The following is a 16,079-nucleotide window of genomic DNA, read 5'->3' as shown; positions in this document are numbered from 1 at the left end:
TGCAGTTTAATAAAAGGGGACCTTAGTGTAAAATATAGACAGATATAAATTCAGACACATTTTGATCACTAAATTTAAAATAAAAATCATTTTTCCTACCTTGTCTGGTGATTTCATGAGTCTTTGGTTGCACTTTCTTCTTCTGACTGTGCATCCAATCTTTCTTCCCTTCTTTTAGCCTGTATGCTTCCTCTCCTCCAGACCTCATTCCCTCCCCCAACTTTTCCTTCCTCTCTCCCTGCCCTTTCTTTCTCTCTGCCTCCCTTTCTTTTTTTTCTGTTTCTCTTCTTTCCTTCTGTCTCCCTGCCTGCCCTTTTTCTTTCTTTCTCCCTGCCTTTCCCCAAGCCACTGCCACTGCCATCGGGGACCAGGACCCAAACCGCCACCAATAACAGGCCCGAAAGCAGACGCCGCCCCAAGCTCTCCCTGCTTCAGCCGACCAGCATCGCGATCGACCTATTGGGGGAAATGCTGCCGGGTCCTGCCTTCACGGAAACAGAAAGTAGGCAGGACCCGGCAGCAAGAAGAGGAAATGCTTCACTAACCTGTCTCCCGCCTTAGCCCGTAGCGAACGCTTGCTTCAGGGCTCTCAACATGTGCGTGCCCCCCCCCCCCCGGACATAACTTCCGGTTTCGAAGAGAAGAGAAGCCGGCATGCACACGTTAGAGCCCGGAGCATAAGTTCGCTACGGGCTGAAATCTCCAAGTCGGGTTTTTTTTTTAATGTTCAGCGGCGGCGGCGGCGGCAGCAGCAGATGACAGCTGGGCGTACCGCCCAGCTAAAAGGCCCTAGAGAGAACACAGAGGAAGGCTGATCGGCCCGGTAGATCAGGACGGCAACACGAGTCTATCACGGAGCCCGGGATGGGCTCCGTGATCGACTCGCGTTGCCTTCCTGAGCTACCAGTCGATCGCGATCGACGTATTGGGCACCCCTGCTCTAGATAAAGAGTAGGGTAAATGCTGTGGACACTGTCAGGAGGCCGTGCACTTTTCAAAAGTTTATATAACATGTTAGCTGCAGTCATAGGACAGTCTGATTTAAATCTTAAGCTATCATTCCCGAGTGGTACTGGACTTTATATGCAACTATATACCATGAAAGTCCTTTTGAAATTGAGTTTGTATAAAATGGATTGCAGCTGGGAATGAGCAGGTTTGAAAGCAATGCATGATGTATTGGAGGAGTGTGTGGCGCAGTGGTTGAAGCTACAGCCTCAGCACCCTGGGGTTGTGTGTTCAAACCCCACGCTGCTCCTTGTGATCCTGGGCAAGTCACTTAATCCTCCATAGCCCCAGGTAAGTTAGATAGATTGTGAGCCCACCGGGACAGATAGGGAAAATGCTTGAGTACCTGATTGTAAAACCGCTTAGATGGCCTTGGTAGGCGGTATATAAAATCCTAATAAAACTTGAAACTTGTTTTGAGTGTAATGTGCTGTGAGAATGAACAGGAAAGCAGCAGGCTGCAGAAGGCATCCTGCAGATGCATATAGGCAAATGCACAGACAGAAAACCTACCCCTTCTGAAGGAAATGAGCCTTGCACACAGATTTTCATTTATAAATTGAAAGAAATATCTTTTGTTGCAGAAATGTACTTGGTGGAAACTTTTACATTCTCCTTGCCTACCTAATTTAAACTTTAATATATAATATTTTTTTTAGATTACCTTGATAATGGAAATAACAAGATGGCAATCCAGCAGGCTGATAAACTTTTAAAAAAGCATAAGGATCTTCATTGTGCGAAGGTACATTTTCATGCTGCTTTTCCTAAACTATTCCTAAATGTCGCAGGCATTGTTGTCAATCTGGGGGCTACAGGTAGAGAATGACGGGACAAAATTTATCCCTGTCCTCACAGGATCTATCTCCATCCCTGTCCCGTCCCTGTGAGTTCTGTCCCTGCCCCACCCCTGCATGCTCTATCCTCAACTACACAAGCATTTAACACTTTAAAATCATGCTTGTGTAGATAAGGACAGAGCTGACAGGGATGGAGATAGATCCCATGAGGACTTTGTCCCCATATCATTCTCTAGCTACAGGGACAGCCTCTGGTTCCCTCACTGAACCAGCAAGAGCCACTACTGTAATAGCAGTCATTTTCCCTAGGCCTAAGCATGCCAACTTTGTGCTTTTATAGGTGCTGTAAAGTGATCCCTGGTGTCTTATTACTTAGAAAGTGATCTCAAAATGCCAATTCTTTTTGCTATCTAGGTTCTAAAAGCTATTGGTTTACAGAGAACAGGAAAGCAAGATGAAGCATTTGTTCTAGCACAGGAAGTAGCTGCATTTGAACCTACAGATGACAACTCTTTGCAAGCATTAACTATTCTTTACCGGGAGATGCATAGACGTAAGTTTTTTTAATTTTTTTCTGCTTGCATTAATTCCATATTTTTTGTTTGTTGCCTAGAAATGAAGACAGATACGTCTTTTACCTGAAGGCAGTGATAGTATGAATAAAGAATGACATGGTAACCCGCAGCAATGGGGGGGAAAAAGACTGGTTGTCGTAGTGAATGGCCTTGTCCCTGCAGTAAAGTATCTGCCGTGAGTTGCCTCCTTTCCCTGTCGGCGAGCCCTCCTCACGATCCTGCATCCAGCAACGGTCCCCCTCCCTCGCTATCATGGGTCCAACAGCCCCACCCTCACACCCTCCCGATGGCAGGTGGCAAAAAACTCCCAAAAAACAAACTTGCGACTCTCCTGGGCCAGTCCCTTCGTGCTTCCCAGGGCGAGCCTACCAACCTGTTAGAAGCTTCCTGTTTTTCTAAGTATGAAGTCTGGTTTATCTTTTGGGAGGCAGGCAACAAAAGAAAATTTATTTTCATTACATTTTTTGTGTGCAAATGCCTGGAAACAGAATAGAAATGGAAGTACTGTTTTTTTATATTCCCATAGCTTTAGGGTTTCAGATCTCCACTTCATCTATATTTCAGCAAGTTCTCTGTTAGGAAAGAGTGCTGGCCTTTAAGGCTGGGCTGCATGCTTAAAAAGCAGCGTTCTTTCATCTTCCCACTCTTAGGGTGGCAGGTTTCTGTAGAGCAGGAATTTAATCTAATTAATACCTCCAGGGATTTGTGGTACCTGCCTCACAAGCCAGGTGATACTTCTAATGTAGTGAAAACATAATAAAATCGGATGATGTTTTGAATAGATAAAACAAGCAAAATCATGCTGGTGCCCTTTATTTTTATTTTAGCACTGAAGGGAGGTCTGTATAATGTTGCTCAAGGTTTCTTCTATTTAGCCACTCCCATCATTATGGAGAGCTGCAATATTGGTGTCCATTAAAAACCCTTTTGTAGATCTTGTATCGATGCATCGGACATATTTTTATAACAGGTTTTTCCACGAGCAAAGGCACTTTACACGGAGAAAGGCTTAATATAAAAGTACTCCAAGGTGACAAGACATTGCATATTTTTACTGGTGTTCCAATGGTATACTTTTAGGTGAAGCAGGAGTGGAGTTTTGATGTCTATATGTGTGTCTGCATATAATTACACTTGCTTTGGAACAGGTATAAATTGTGCATTGGTGTTTACACATTACTTGAGCTGATAGGGAGTCCATTTTATAAAGGTAATATTTTACATTTATAAATTCGACGATTGGATATTCAATGATTAGATTACTGTAATGTGTTGTATCTGGGGATTACAGCTGCCAGATGTAAAGCTTTGCAAGTTGTTTAAAATGCAGCAGCTCTGTTGATCTGTGAAGGGAGCAGATTCAATCATTTCTCACCTTTACTAAAATAACTTCATAGGTTACTAGTGAAATATTGGATTGTTTATAAAGTTCTTTTAATGATTTTTAAAGTAATACACTTTCATATCCCCTGATATCTGACTCAGGTGCTGGAAGTATATCAACCAGGTCAAGCCCTGAGGTCAGAGGGGACACTACGGGTGGAAGTATATCAACCAGGTCGAGCCCTGAGGTCAGAGGGGACACTATGGGTAGTTAGTGAAGGGCTGACAAGCATACATTATGCAAAAATGAGGGCTTCCGTAATCTCAGTGGCAGGAGTGCTACTATAGAATAATCTGACAGGGTCACTTAGGATATTCTCTGACATTCAGAGATTTAAAAAGGTGTTAAGGTCTTTCAAAAGTAATTTTTTCTTGAAAGCTACTTACTTTAATAATTTTGTTGGAGATTTTTTTTTCCAAATCTTTATTCATTTTAACATATACATCAAGTGTACATTAAAATATGAACACAACATATTACATTATCACTTGATAATTCCATTCCATAACAATATATAACTAAAAGATTTATATCCCACCCCATCTCATATCTATACATGAATAATATAATTCCTATGTATATTAATCAATTAAATTATGCACATATATATTAAATTATCATAACCCACCCATCCCCCATTCTTTCAATTATCATATAAGGAAAAAGAATAATAAATTAACATTAATCATTATGATAATTTATTATTGGCCTCCACACATCTTTAAATCTATTAAAATGACCATTTTGTATTGCAAGTAAACGTTCCATTTTGTACAGATGACACACTGAGTTCCACCAGAAGCTGTAATTTAGTTTTTTTAATATTCGTTGTATTGTTTTAAAAAACTGTGTATGTATCTTGTGAGCTGCTTAGATTTAAGCGGGATATAAGTTTTTAAATAAATAGATACGGTGTTTTTAGACTTCATACATAGGTATCATGTTATAAATCAAGCCACGGGAAATGTGGACTCAAAATATTTTTAAAACCAGGAGGCGTGGAGGGGTATAATCAAAACAAACGTCTAAATTTTTTCCCCCTGAAAGTCGTCTTATCTGGACATCCAGGCTATTGTTTGTCCAGACCGCCAGTACATCTATCTGTATATCACATTTTCCACCAAAATTTTATCCAAGTCCCAAATGCCCAAAACAAGTCCATTTGGATGTGGGAAAGGCCAATCTTGGAATGGACTGGCCACCCAGACATGGCAACAGAGCAGTGGAACACCTTACAAGGCACTGCTGTGAACGTCACAGAAAGGGTGTCGCATAAACATCTCACCAGAATTCCCTTATAGGTTATGCTGAGCCCCCTAGAACACCCCCAAAACCCACTATGCCCACCTGTCTACAACCCCAATAGCCCTTATGGCTGCAGGTGGCACCTATATGGCAATACAGTAGGGTTTTAGTGGGTGCACATGTTCTGGGTCGTCCTCCTCTCTCTGGTTTACTAGCCCACCCCTTCAGGCTATTTTTTTTATTTTTATATACAGATTTAACAATTTAATATCAGGTGATACCAAGAAAAAAAGGATTTTAACACAAAATTTTGCAATAGTTATACATAAAACACAAAATTCCTTTTCAAGCCCACAAGACTGGGAAGTCATACTGCTTATCAACTAACAAAAGGTACAAGGAAAACTAAGAATTGGTTCTTGATTCATATGAATTTTGACCATTCCCTATTATTGGGATTCTTACATCCTCCAACTTTCTCAGTAATGAAGCATTAAACCTACAATCCTCATTTCTGTTCTCGAGCTATTAAAAATTGTTGTAATTGAATAGGATCCCAAAATACATATTCAATGTCCTATAATTTAACAAGACATTTACATGGAAATTTTAGATAAAATGATGCCTCAAGAGCTAAAACTCTTGTTCTTAATTTTAAGAATTCTTTCCTTCTTAGTTGTGAAGCTCTTGAAACATCAGGGAAAATTCTGACCAAATCTCTACAATATTTTGTCAACCTATTTTTAAAGTAAAGTTTCATTATTAACATTTTATCTAACTCCACTCATGCATGTTATTACCATAGTGGACCCACTCTGGATCACATCTTGGCTATCTTCAAAAAATTCTGTCAAATTTATTTCATTTGTGACTAGATGGTCCACCTCCAGGTCAGATTGTATTTTCTTTTGCGGAATATAATAATAATTATTAATTGGGAAATTTTCCGCATTAGGTAATCCCAGTATTTCTTTAAAAAATTTCCTTAACAAAATTTCAAGAGATAAGTGAGTCACTGGGAAATTAACCAAGCGGAGATTCCTCGCTCTATTCATATTTTCCATCATCTCCATTTTAGAATGTAACACCGTAGAATCCTTAACAGCAGATACTGAGACAGCTTGCAGTGTATTACTTTGAGTTTCTACCACACTTAATCTTTTATCCAAGCAACTTAAATTAGAATCCACATTCTCAAACTTTTGAGACACAGACTGTGAATAATCCAATGTTTGTTTCATTGATTCTCTGAGAAACCCTTCAACTCTAGAAATACCTAACCACAAATCTTTAAGGGTAATATCTTGTTTTTCCACTGCTAGTGGTTGATCCTCTTCTACACCTGAAAATTCAAGTGGTTTAGGTATATCAGTGAAAACTAATTTACTTATTTGCGTAGAGGTACCACATGTTCAGTAGAAATAGCGGGTGTAATCTTCCCGCTATCACTAGATACTGAGTGAAAGGGGGGGGTCCTTTCGAGGGGACTCATTGATGCTTCCAACATGGGAGAGTTCAAATCAAGTAAAGGTTGTGGTGGATTATCTGTAGAAAAAGTCAAATGGTTGTCAAATGGGACCAGAAACAGCAGGTGTTGAGCTTTTAGGCTTAATTTTCCTTTTCCCCATGATATGACAGATTAAAGTTATACGACCTGAGTTCCCGCTCCGCAGCTCCTCGTTGCTCCAAGGGGCTCCCAAGGGGTTAAATTACCAGGAAGAAATGGACCTGACATAAAACTGGATCCTTTCTTGTGGAGTGGAATGACGTTAGCCGTCTTCCAGTCCAACGGGACTCTACCTGTACTAAGGGAGAGATTGAAGAGCGCGGATAGCGGTTCCACCAAGACATCACTCAACTCCCTGAGCACCCTGGGGTGTAGGTTGTCAGGCCCCATTGCCTTGTTAACCTTGAGCTTAGATAGCTCATTATGGGGTTTCAAAGAGGGACTGGATAAATTCCTGAAGGATAAGGGGATTGAAGGTTACAGATAAAGGATAAAGAAAGGGTATAGATAAAAAGAAAAGGGATTTGAAGGATATAAAGGATTAGGGAAGAACAGGTTCTAGACAAAAGATTACTTTACAGGTCATGGACCTGATGGGCCGCCGTGGGAGCAGACCGCTGGGCGCGATGGACCTCTGGTCTGACCCAGCGGAGGCAAATTCTTATGTTCTTATGTTTATAATGATTATAAAGGGGTTTTTTGTTGGTTTTTTTTTAAGTTCATAAGAACATGTTCAAATGTATTTTAGGCACCCTCAAAATTTTGATAACAAAATCCAGTAATATAGAACAAAGTTATCCAAAAAACCCCACCCAACACAAACCTCCCCAAAATAAAATAATTAACCCCCCCCAGGGTCCTCCTTCCAAATACAACCTATCCAAAAGTAGACAAAGATCAGGGAAATCAGGCATAAGAAATAGAAACAAAATACAGAAATTCAACAGTTCAGCAAACGGCTTCTGGCCAGTGGGGTCATCGTTGTCCAAAATGTTCCCAAGTGCGCTGGAAGACCCGGCCGGGTGGAGAAGAAAGGTCCAATGCATCCCTTCTCTCCCACATCAAGAGAGTAATCATCCGACATCGCCAAAGAGAGTAATCGGGAGCAGTATCTTCAAGCCATTGTAATAAAATACATTTCAGGGCCACCAGGACAGTCCATTTGAGGAAAGCCGCAGCTCCCCGCACACGGGGGAAATAGTGTGGAATAGATCCAAACAATAGCAAAGGGGAGCAGCGAACAGTAATTTTCCAAATGCACGCCACAAAAACAAAGACAACATTCCAAAATGCCTGAACATTAGGGCAAGTCCAAAACATGTGGCCCAAACCCGCTTCAGAAGCACTGCATCGGAGACAAGCAGCAGTTTCACGAAGGCGGGATAAATAAGCCCTCTTTGGAGAGATATACAAACGAAAGATTAATTTATAAAGTTGTTCCCAAAAAGTGGTATATTTTCTGAGAGCGGACAACCTACGTACAGCCTGCAACAGTGTATCATCTGGCAAATCTACAGCTAAATCACGAGCCCAGGCCTCCCGTAAGGCAGAGTGATTAAACAAGGGGGACTCATCCTTCAAGTGGCGATGATGGAATTTAAGGGGGACTGGATGTTGAGAACCAATAGTGAATGCCGTGGAAAGCAACTCATGACAAGAGGCATTCAAAGATCTAGAGCAGTGGTCTCAAACTCAAACCCTTTGCAGAGCCACATTTTGGATTTATAGGTACTTGGAGGGCCGCAGAGAAAATAGTTAATGTCTTATTAAAGAAATGACAATTTTGCATGAGGTAAAACTCTTTATAGTTTATAAAGCTTTCCTTTTGGCTAAGTCTTAATAATAACATTGTCATTTATAGCTAAAGAGACATATGATCAAGAAACGGTTTTATTTTACTTTTGTGATTATGATAAGCATACCGAGGGCCTCAAAATAGTACCTGGCGGGCTGCAAGTGGCCCCTGGGCCATGAGTTTGAGACCACTGGTGCAGATGGACTGAAGTGAGCTTTGACGGAGACTTCAGTAGTTGGAACCTAAGAACAGTTGGGCAGAGCTTTGGATTCTTGCCCAGAAATAGCTCGCCAAGGCAAAGTGAGTCGATCACCCAGGACTCACTTTGTCTTGGCGATCTAATCTATCGAGCCGATAAGTCTTCTTCTCCCCGACGTCAATTCTGCAGTCAGAGAGGAAGTTCGGGCCAGCCAATCGCTGCCTGGCTGGGCGGAACTTTCTCTCCGATTGCAGAATTGACATCAGGGAGAGCATGCGTCGGCGTCGGCTTTGGGGCCTGTTATCCATTGGTGGGTCCTGTTCCCCGATGGCAGCGGCAGTGGCAGTGGCTTGGGGAACGGCAGGGAGAAAGAAAGAAAGGGGGCAGGCAGGGAAACAGAAGGAAAGAAGAGAAACAGAAAAAAAGAAAGAAAGGTCAGGGAGAGAGGAAGAAAAAGTTGGGGGAGGGAATGAGGTGTGGAGGAGAGAAAGCATACAGGCTGATAGAAGGGAAGAAAGATTGGATGCACAGTCAGAAGAAGAAAGTGCAACCAGAAATCACCAGACAAGGTAGGAAAAATGATTTTATTTTAAATTTAGCAAAATGGAGGCAGTATTACCACAGTTTTCAAAGGAATTTGCCCAAATAACTTAATAGTTAACTGGGTAAATTCCCAGAGATGAAAACTTCCCATCACTTACTATGCACAGTTCTGAATTTATATCTGCTGTTTATATTTTACAATATGGTCACCTTTTACTAAACCGCAATAGTGGTTTTTAGCGCAGGGAGCCTATGAACGTCAAGAGCAGTGCTGGGCATTCAGCGCAGCTCCCTGCGCTAAAAACTGCTATTGTGGTTTAATAAAAAGGATGTAGGGTATATTTGTCTATTTTTGTATGCTATAAAAACCAAATACAGAGAGAGACTTGAGAGCTGTTGACGAAGAGCTACGTGTGTGTCTCTCTTCGATTCCAGCCAGAATATCAGCTTTGTGTTCAGCCAAACAGGCCCAGGTTTCGCACTGAATAAAGTATTTTATAATTTTTCACTATTCTGTTTACTTAATATTTCATAATAAAGTAATTATAAAATACTTTCTTTGTGTTTATTTGATTCCTATTCAAGAGAATTACTTTATATATAGTCAATATAGGCACAGAGTTAAATTTTTTAACATTTTCTAATGGTTGTGTGCCTCGTGATTTTTTTCATGAAACAAGTGTGCCTTTGCCCAAAAAAGGTTGAAAAACACTGTCCTACCCTATCTACCTCACCATTCCCTTTGAAATTCCCTACCCGAGCAGCGTGTATAGATTCACCTTTTTGTCCTGTCTGTCTTACAAAGATTTTAAGCTCTTTCGAGCATGGACTCTAGCACTGTGTATCTGGTAGTGCTATAGAAATAATAAATAGTAGTATAGTGGATTTTTTATTTTTTAAATATAGTTCAGTTTTAGATTTGTCTGATAGGGTATGTTTTGGGGGATTTTATTTTCTTGTTTTTATTTGGTGATGGTGTATTGTTCTAATATAATAAAATTGGAACTAAAATATTAGGTCAGATAATCCAGAACCATATTTATTATGGCAGTGAACCAGAGTTTTAACGACTAAAGTATATTTGTCATTTATCTCTGTTCAAAGTTGGGGGTCTCTGTACATTCCAACACTTTTTTTTTTTTTTTTTTCCTTTTTCTTTTCTCTCCATAAAATTATATTTTTTCAATTGTTTGGTTCATTTCTGGTTTGATCTAGCGGAGCTGGTGACTAAACTTTATGAGGCGGCTGTAAAGAAGGTCCCCAGCAGTGAGGAGTACCATTCTCATCTCTTTATGGCTTATGCCAGGGTTGGCGAGTACAAGAAAATGCAGCAGGTATGCCCTAAAGTGGTTTACTTTGTAATCGTGTGTTTAAAGTGAAGTGTACTGCTTTTGGGGAAAAAGTGCTTTTTCAGGCAAGCTTTGCAAACATTTATAAGTCTACACTGAAAAATAGCATCCTCCCTTTTGGCAGATCACAGATGATGATTGTGTATTTTTTTTTTTTTTACATTTTATTACACCATACTTTGGAATATTTGTATGAACAAGCAAATAACACGTTATATGAATCGTTTCACAATTTGCTAGTGAAAACTTCACGGTCTGTAAAATGATCTATACTAGCATTCTTTTTGGGCACATGCCATGCCTTCCACCTCTTTATGCTGTTTCACATCTGCCCCTGCTTAGCTTTAGTATTTTCTCCATTATGTTTGTGAACTGTTCTTAGATAGATTGTGAGCCCACCGGGACAGAGAGGGAAAAATACTCGAGTACCAGATTGTAAAACCGCTTAGACAACCTTGATAGGCGGTATATAAAAAACCTAATAAATTTGAAACTTAAACTTGTTTACATTTGAGCTTTCATACTATTTTGGCTGACGTCATGGCTGCTTTTGTGCCATGGATGAATCTATTTATTCAGTTTTCTATACCATTCTCCAATGGGAGCTCAGAACAGTTTACATGAATTTATTCAGGTATTCGAGCATTTTTCCCTGTCCTGGTGGATCTATCTAATGTTCCTGGGGCAATGTGGGGGGTTTAAGTGACTTGCTCAGGGTCACAAGGAATAGCGTGGGTTTGAGCCCACCATCACAGGGTGCTGAGGCTGTAGCTTTAACCACTGTGCCACACTCTCCCCACCTAGTTATGAAAACTCGCTTTAAAAAAAAAAAAAAAATTAAAATGCTTTTTAAAATGTTGTATCCTTTTGAAATAAGACCTTTTTAGCAGTGTCTCATTTGCACTTAGATATTCATCTGTGTCTGAGAGAGTTTCTTTATGAAATGAATTTACAGCCATGTAACGTATTCCAGGATAAAAACTTAAAGAGGTAACTGTTGTAACCAAATTGACAGAGGCAGGTGGCACCTTATAGACTAACCAGCAAGCTCGGTTTTTCAGATGCAGCTGACAACTGTGTAATGCATCTTTTGAACTGGACTCTAGTCCTCAATAAGCTGGTTAGTCTGGAAGGAGCCACCTGCCTCTGTCAGTTTGGTTACACCAGACTAAGCTGCCTTTTAAGGTATTTTGAGACCAGATGAGAGTACAGCGGGGACAGTGACGGGGCGGTGAATGGGATGGCAGTGGCGGTGACGGGGCGGTGAAAGGGGTGACGGTGACGGGAACGGCGGTGACGGGGCGGTGCAGAGGATGGTGGGACGGGGACAGATTTTTTCCCCGTGTCATTCTCTAATACAAGGTTACTGTTGCAGATGTAGGAAAGCATGATATTGTGAGAGCAGCAATAGATGTTTTCTAGGGAATGCTTAGACAAGGCCATTTGGCCTTTTATCTGCCATCACGTTTCTAAGATATCATGCATTGATTTGGTTTCTCAAGTTATCTATGCAGTGCTACATAGTGGTCTAGTTGGATAGTTTGAATCATGGGTTTTAGTTTGCTAATGTAGTTATATGATAGATACTTATAAGATCACAAAGGGCATAGAGAAAGTGGAGAGGGACAGATTCTTCAAACTTTCGACAACTACAAGAACGAGAGGGCATTCCGAAAAATTAAAAGGAGACAGATTCGGAACCAATGCTAGGAAGTTCTTCTTCACCCAATGGGTGGTGGATACCTGGAACGCGCTTCCAAAGGGAGTGATAGGACAGGGTACGGTATTGGAGTTCAAGAAGGGATTGGACAATTTTCTGAAGGAAAAGAGGATAGAAGGGTATAGATAGAGGGCTAGTATACAGGTCCTGGACCTAATGGGCCGGCTCATGAGCGGACTGCTGGGCATGATGGACCTCAGGTCTGACCCAGCAGAGGCACAGCTTATGTTCTTATCCATTTTTTTATTGTGTTTTATTGATACATTTGGTGGTTGGTTGTTTCATGTAAACCTTCTTGTGTCAGGATTTTGTTTGAGGAAGACAAGAACATAGGTAAGAATTCTAGTATCCCACTGGGGATGGGGAAGAGTCATAGCTGACATATTCTGTCTGAAGTGTTGTTTTTCATTAGTTGTACAGTGCCAGATATTGGCATTTCAAATACTGTACTTTAAATCCGTTTCTGTTGTAAAATGTAGATACACAGAATAAATGCACCTTGCAGTAAGGCAACAATATATTTTGAAAGCATAACTAAATACTGTAACCATTTCATTTTTTTTATTTTTTATGGTAGTCTTAAGTCTTTTGTATGCCTCAAATCTGATATTATCTTAGATAGTGAATTGAGTTTAATCTTGACCTCTGGGACTAGAAATGCTGTAGAAGCAATATGCTTATCTTGAGCAATGACTGGAATATCCTATGTAGGATGCACATGTACCAGATTATTTAGGAGGCAAAGGAATGCAGTTGGTAAAGAGTTTTCCTGCAAAGTCTGGTTTAGAAGAGAGAGAGAGGGGAGAAGCACTTTATTGGAAGGTGAACAGTGTTGGAGAGAGGGGCTGTTTCCTGTATTACTTAGTCTTCCTGCCCTGTGCAGCAGCATTTATTTTTAAGTCCTCTGAGTGCTGGGATTGGACAGGCACAGAGCAGGGCACTCTCAACATCATTTGAGGCCCTTTAACAGCTGACTTAAAATGCTGCCTTGCTTGTGGCAGAGTGGGAAAAGCACTTTATTGGAAGACGAACAGTGTTGGAGAGAGGGGCTGTTTCCTGTATTACCGTATTTTTTTGCATATAACGCGCGCATACCCTTGCGCGTTATATGCGTGAGCACGTTGTACAAAATTTTTTTTACATAGTTCCCCCCTCGACGTCCGATGCACCCCCCCCCCCCCGCAGGACAGCCCGCACCCCCACCCCGAAGGACCGCTCGCACCCCCACAGCCTCCCGACTCCCCCCCCCCCATCATGTAGAAGCTCCTACTGGTGTCCTGCTGCTTCCTCTTGGCGGTCCCGACACGATCGGGGCAAGAGGGAGCTCAAGCCCTCTTGCCCCAGCCAACTCCCCAACTCCCCGACAATATCGGGCCAGGAGGGAGCCCAAGTCCCCCTGGCCCTGGCGACCCCCCCCCCTAGTTGTTCGGGCCAGAAGGGAGCCCAAACCCTCCTGGCCACGGCGACCCCCACCCTGCACTACATTACGGGCAGGAGGGATCCCAGGCCCTCCTGCCCTCGACGCAAACCCCCTCCCCCCAATGACCGCCCCCCCCCCCCAGAACCTCCGACCGCCCCCCCAAGCCGACCCGCGACCCCCCTGGCCGACCCCCACGACACCCCCACCCCCCTTCCCCGTACCTTTGTGTAGTTGGCCGGACAGACGGGAGCCAAACCCGCCTGTCCGACAGGCAGCCAACGACAGAATGAGGCCGGATTGGCCCATCTGTCCCAAAGCTCCGCCTACTGGTGGGGCCTAAGGCGCCTGGGCCAATCAGAATAGGCCCGGGAGCCTTAGGTCCCACCTGGGGGCGGGGCCTGAGGCACATGGGCCCAACCCGACCATGTGCCCAAGGCCCCGCCCCCAGGAGGGACCTAAGGCTCCCGGGCCTATTCTGATTGGCCCAGGCGCCTTAGGCCCCACCAGTAGGCGGAGCTTTGGAACAGATGGGCCAATCCGGCCTCATTCCGTCGTTGGCTGCCTGCCGGACAGGTGGGTTTGGCTCCCGTCTGTCCGGCCAACTACACAAAGGTACGGGGAAGGGGGTGGGGGTGTCGTGGGGGTCGGTCAGGGGGGTCGCGGGTCGGCTGGGGGGGGCGGTCGGAGGTTCTTGGGGGGGGCGGTCGTTGGGGGGAGGGGGGTTTGAGTCGAGGGCAGGAGGGCCTGAGATCCCTCCTGCCCGTAATGTAGTGCGGGGTGGGGGTCGCCGTGGCCAGGAGGGTTTGGGCTCCCTCCTGGCCCGAACAACTAGCGGGGGGGGTGTCGCCAGGGCCAGGAGGACTTGGGCTCCCTCCTGGCCCGATATTGTCGGGGAGTTGGGGAGTCGGCGGGGCAAGAGGGCTTGGGCTCCCTTTTACCCCGATCGTGTCGGGGGGGGCAAGAGGGCTTGAGCTCCCTCTTGCCCCGATCATGTCGGGGGTGTTGCGGTTGGCTGGGGCAAGAGGGCTTGAGCTCCCTCTTGCCCCGATCGTGTCGAGGGTGCCGCGGTTGGCTTTGGCAAGAGGGCTTGAGCTCCCTCTTGCCCCGATCGTGTCGGAGAGTCGGGACCGCCAAGAGAAAGCAGCAGGACACCGGTAGGAGCTTCTACATGATGGGGGGGTCGGGAGGCTGTGGGGGTGCGAGCGGTCCTTCAGGGTGCGGGTGCGGGTGGGAATGCGTGCGAGCGGTCCTTCGGTGTGGGGGTGCGGCTGCGTGCGAGCGGTCCTTCGGGTTGGGGGTGCGAGCGGTCCTGGGAGGAGTGGGGTGAATCGGACGTCATGGGGGCATCAGGCTTTCAGGGTGGGGACAGGACTTCAAGGGGGAGAGGAGAGTCGGGGCGGGCGAAAGGAGAGTCGGGGTGGCCAGAGGAGAGTCGGGGCGGGCGAAAGGAGAGTCGGGCAGCATGCGCAGTATATGGGTGTGCGCGGTATATAAAAATTTCTGTACATAAATTCGTGTTTTTCGCGCGCTATACCCGCGTGCACGTTTTACACGGGTGCGCGTTATCTACGTGAAAATACGGTACTTAGTCTTCCTTCCCCGTGCAGTGTTTATTTAAAATCCTCTGAGTGCCAGGATTGGACAGGCACAGAGCAGGGCACTCTCAACATCATTCGAGGCCCTTTAACAGCTGACTTAAAACACTGCTGCGCTTGTGGCACATGGCCAAAGGACCACCATTTGACTTTTGGTGGGGTTAATACTTTCCAAGAGAAAAAGCTGGGACAAGTATTAGGAGCCTCTTTGAGTGCTCTGGAGCGTACTCCTCCGCTCCCTCAAAACTTTCCTGTAGTACTGGGCCGATTATTTCCTTTACTAAAATGCCTAATATATCCTCAAATGTGGATGTTTTTGATAGTTTTGATGAAAATCTACAGGACATGTCTTTAAAAGATTTATGGCAAATTAATGTGAGGATGGAGAAGTTATTGAAATCTGTCATTACTCAATCTCAAGTATTTTCTAAAGAGGTAGTAGAGAAACTGGAAAATGTTGATACTAATATTAAACTATTGGACACACGGGTAACTAAAACTGATAAGCAGGTTTCTAACTTGCAAGGGTTTTTAGTCTCTGCAATTAAAGATTTCCATTCTATTCATTTAAGAATGGAATCAATGGAAAACTCTGCAAGAGCAAAAAATTTATGTTTAATAAATTTTCCCAAAACTCATTTAATATCTCCTCGGATTCTTTTTAGTAAATATCTTAAGGAGATTTTGGGAATAGCTAATCCTGACTCAATATGTATTCCCTAGCAACAGCAGCAGATGAATCCAGAGACCAATGGGATAGCACACATCTACCAGCAGGCGGAGATAGAGAAACTGATTAACAGGTGGTCCTATTGGCTGGCACTCCTCTGTATCTCCAGTATTTTCTGTCTCCCAGCAGGAAATGGTCGCTATTCAACTAGCTCCTGAATTCTGGCTGTGACTGGAAAATTATTTTCTCCTGTTGAGGTTTCTCTTCAG

At 43.7% G+C, this 16,079-nt stretch overlaps 1 protein-coding gene across 4 annotated transcripts in view; it reads left to right on the top strand.

The window, feature by feature from the left end:
* The window catches only part of NAA25 (N-alpha-acetyltransferase 25, NatB auxiliary subunit), a 209,941-nt gene that overhangs the window by 26,370 nt on the left and 167,492 nt on the right, over nucleotides 1-16,079 (top strand). For all 4 annotated transcript variants that reach the window (XM_033956518.1, XM_033956515.1, XM_033956517.1 and 1 more), the window contains exons 2-4: nucleotides 1,668-1,753; nucleotides 2,223-2,361; nucleotides 10,272-10,390. In XM_033956518.1, coding sequence (XP_033812409.1) covers nucleotides 1,668-1,753; nucleotides 2,223-2,361; nucleotides 10,272-10,390 — 344 coding nt within the window. The remainder of the gene's footprint in view (nucleotides 1-1,667; nucleotides 1,754-2,222; nucleotides 2,362-10,271; nucleotides 10,391-16,079) is intronic.

The sequence above is a fragment of the Geotrypetes seraphini genome, chromosome 8 (assembly GCF_902459505.1).
Source record: "Geotrypetes seraphini chromosome 8, aGeoSer1.1, whole genome shotgun sequence".
Taxonomy (NCBI): Eukaryota; Metazoa; Chordata; class Amphibia; order Gymnophiona; family Dermophiidae; genus Geotrypetes; species Geotrypetes seraphini.
This window is presented reverse-complemented; position numbering and strand designations above follow the sequence as displayed.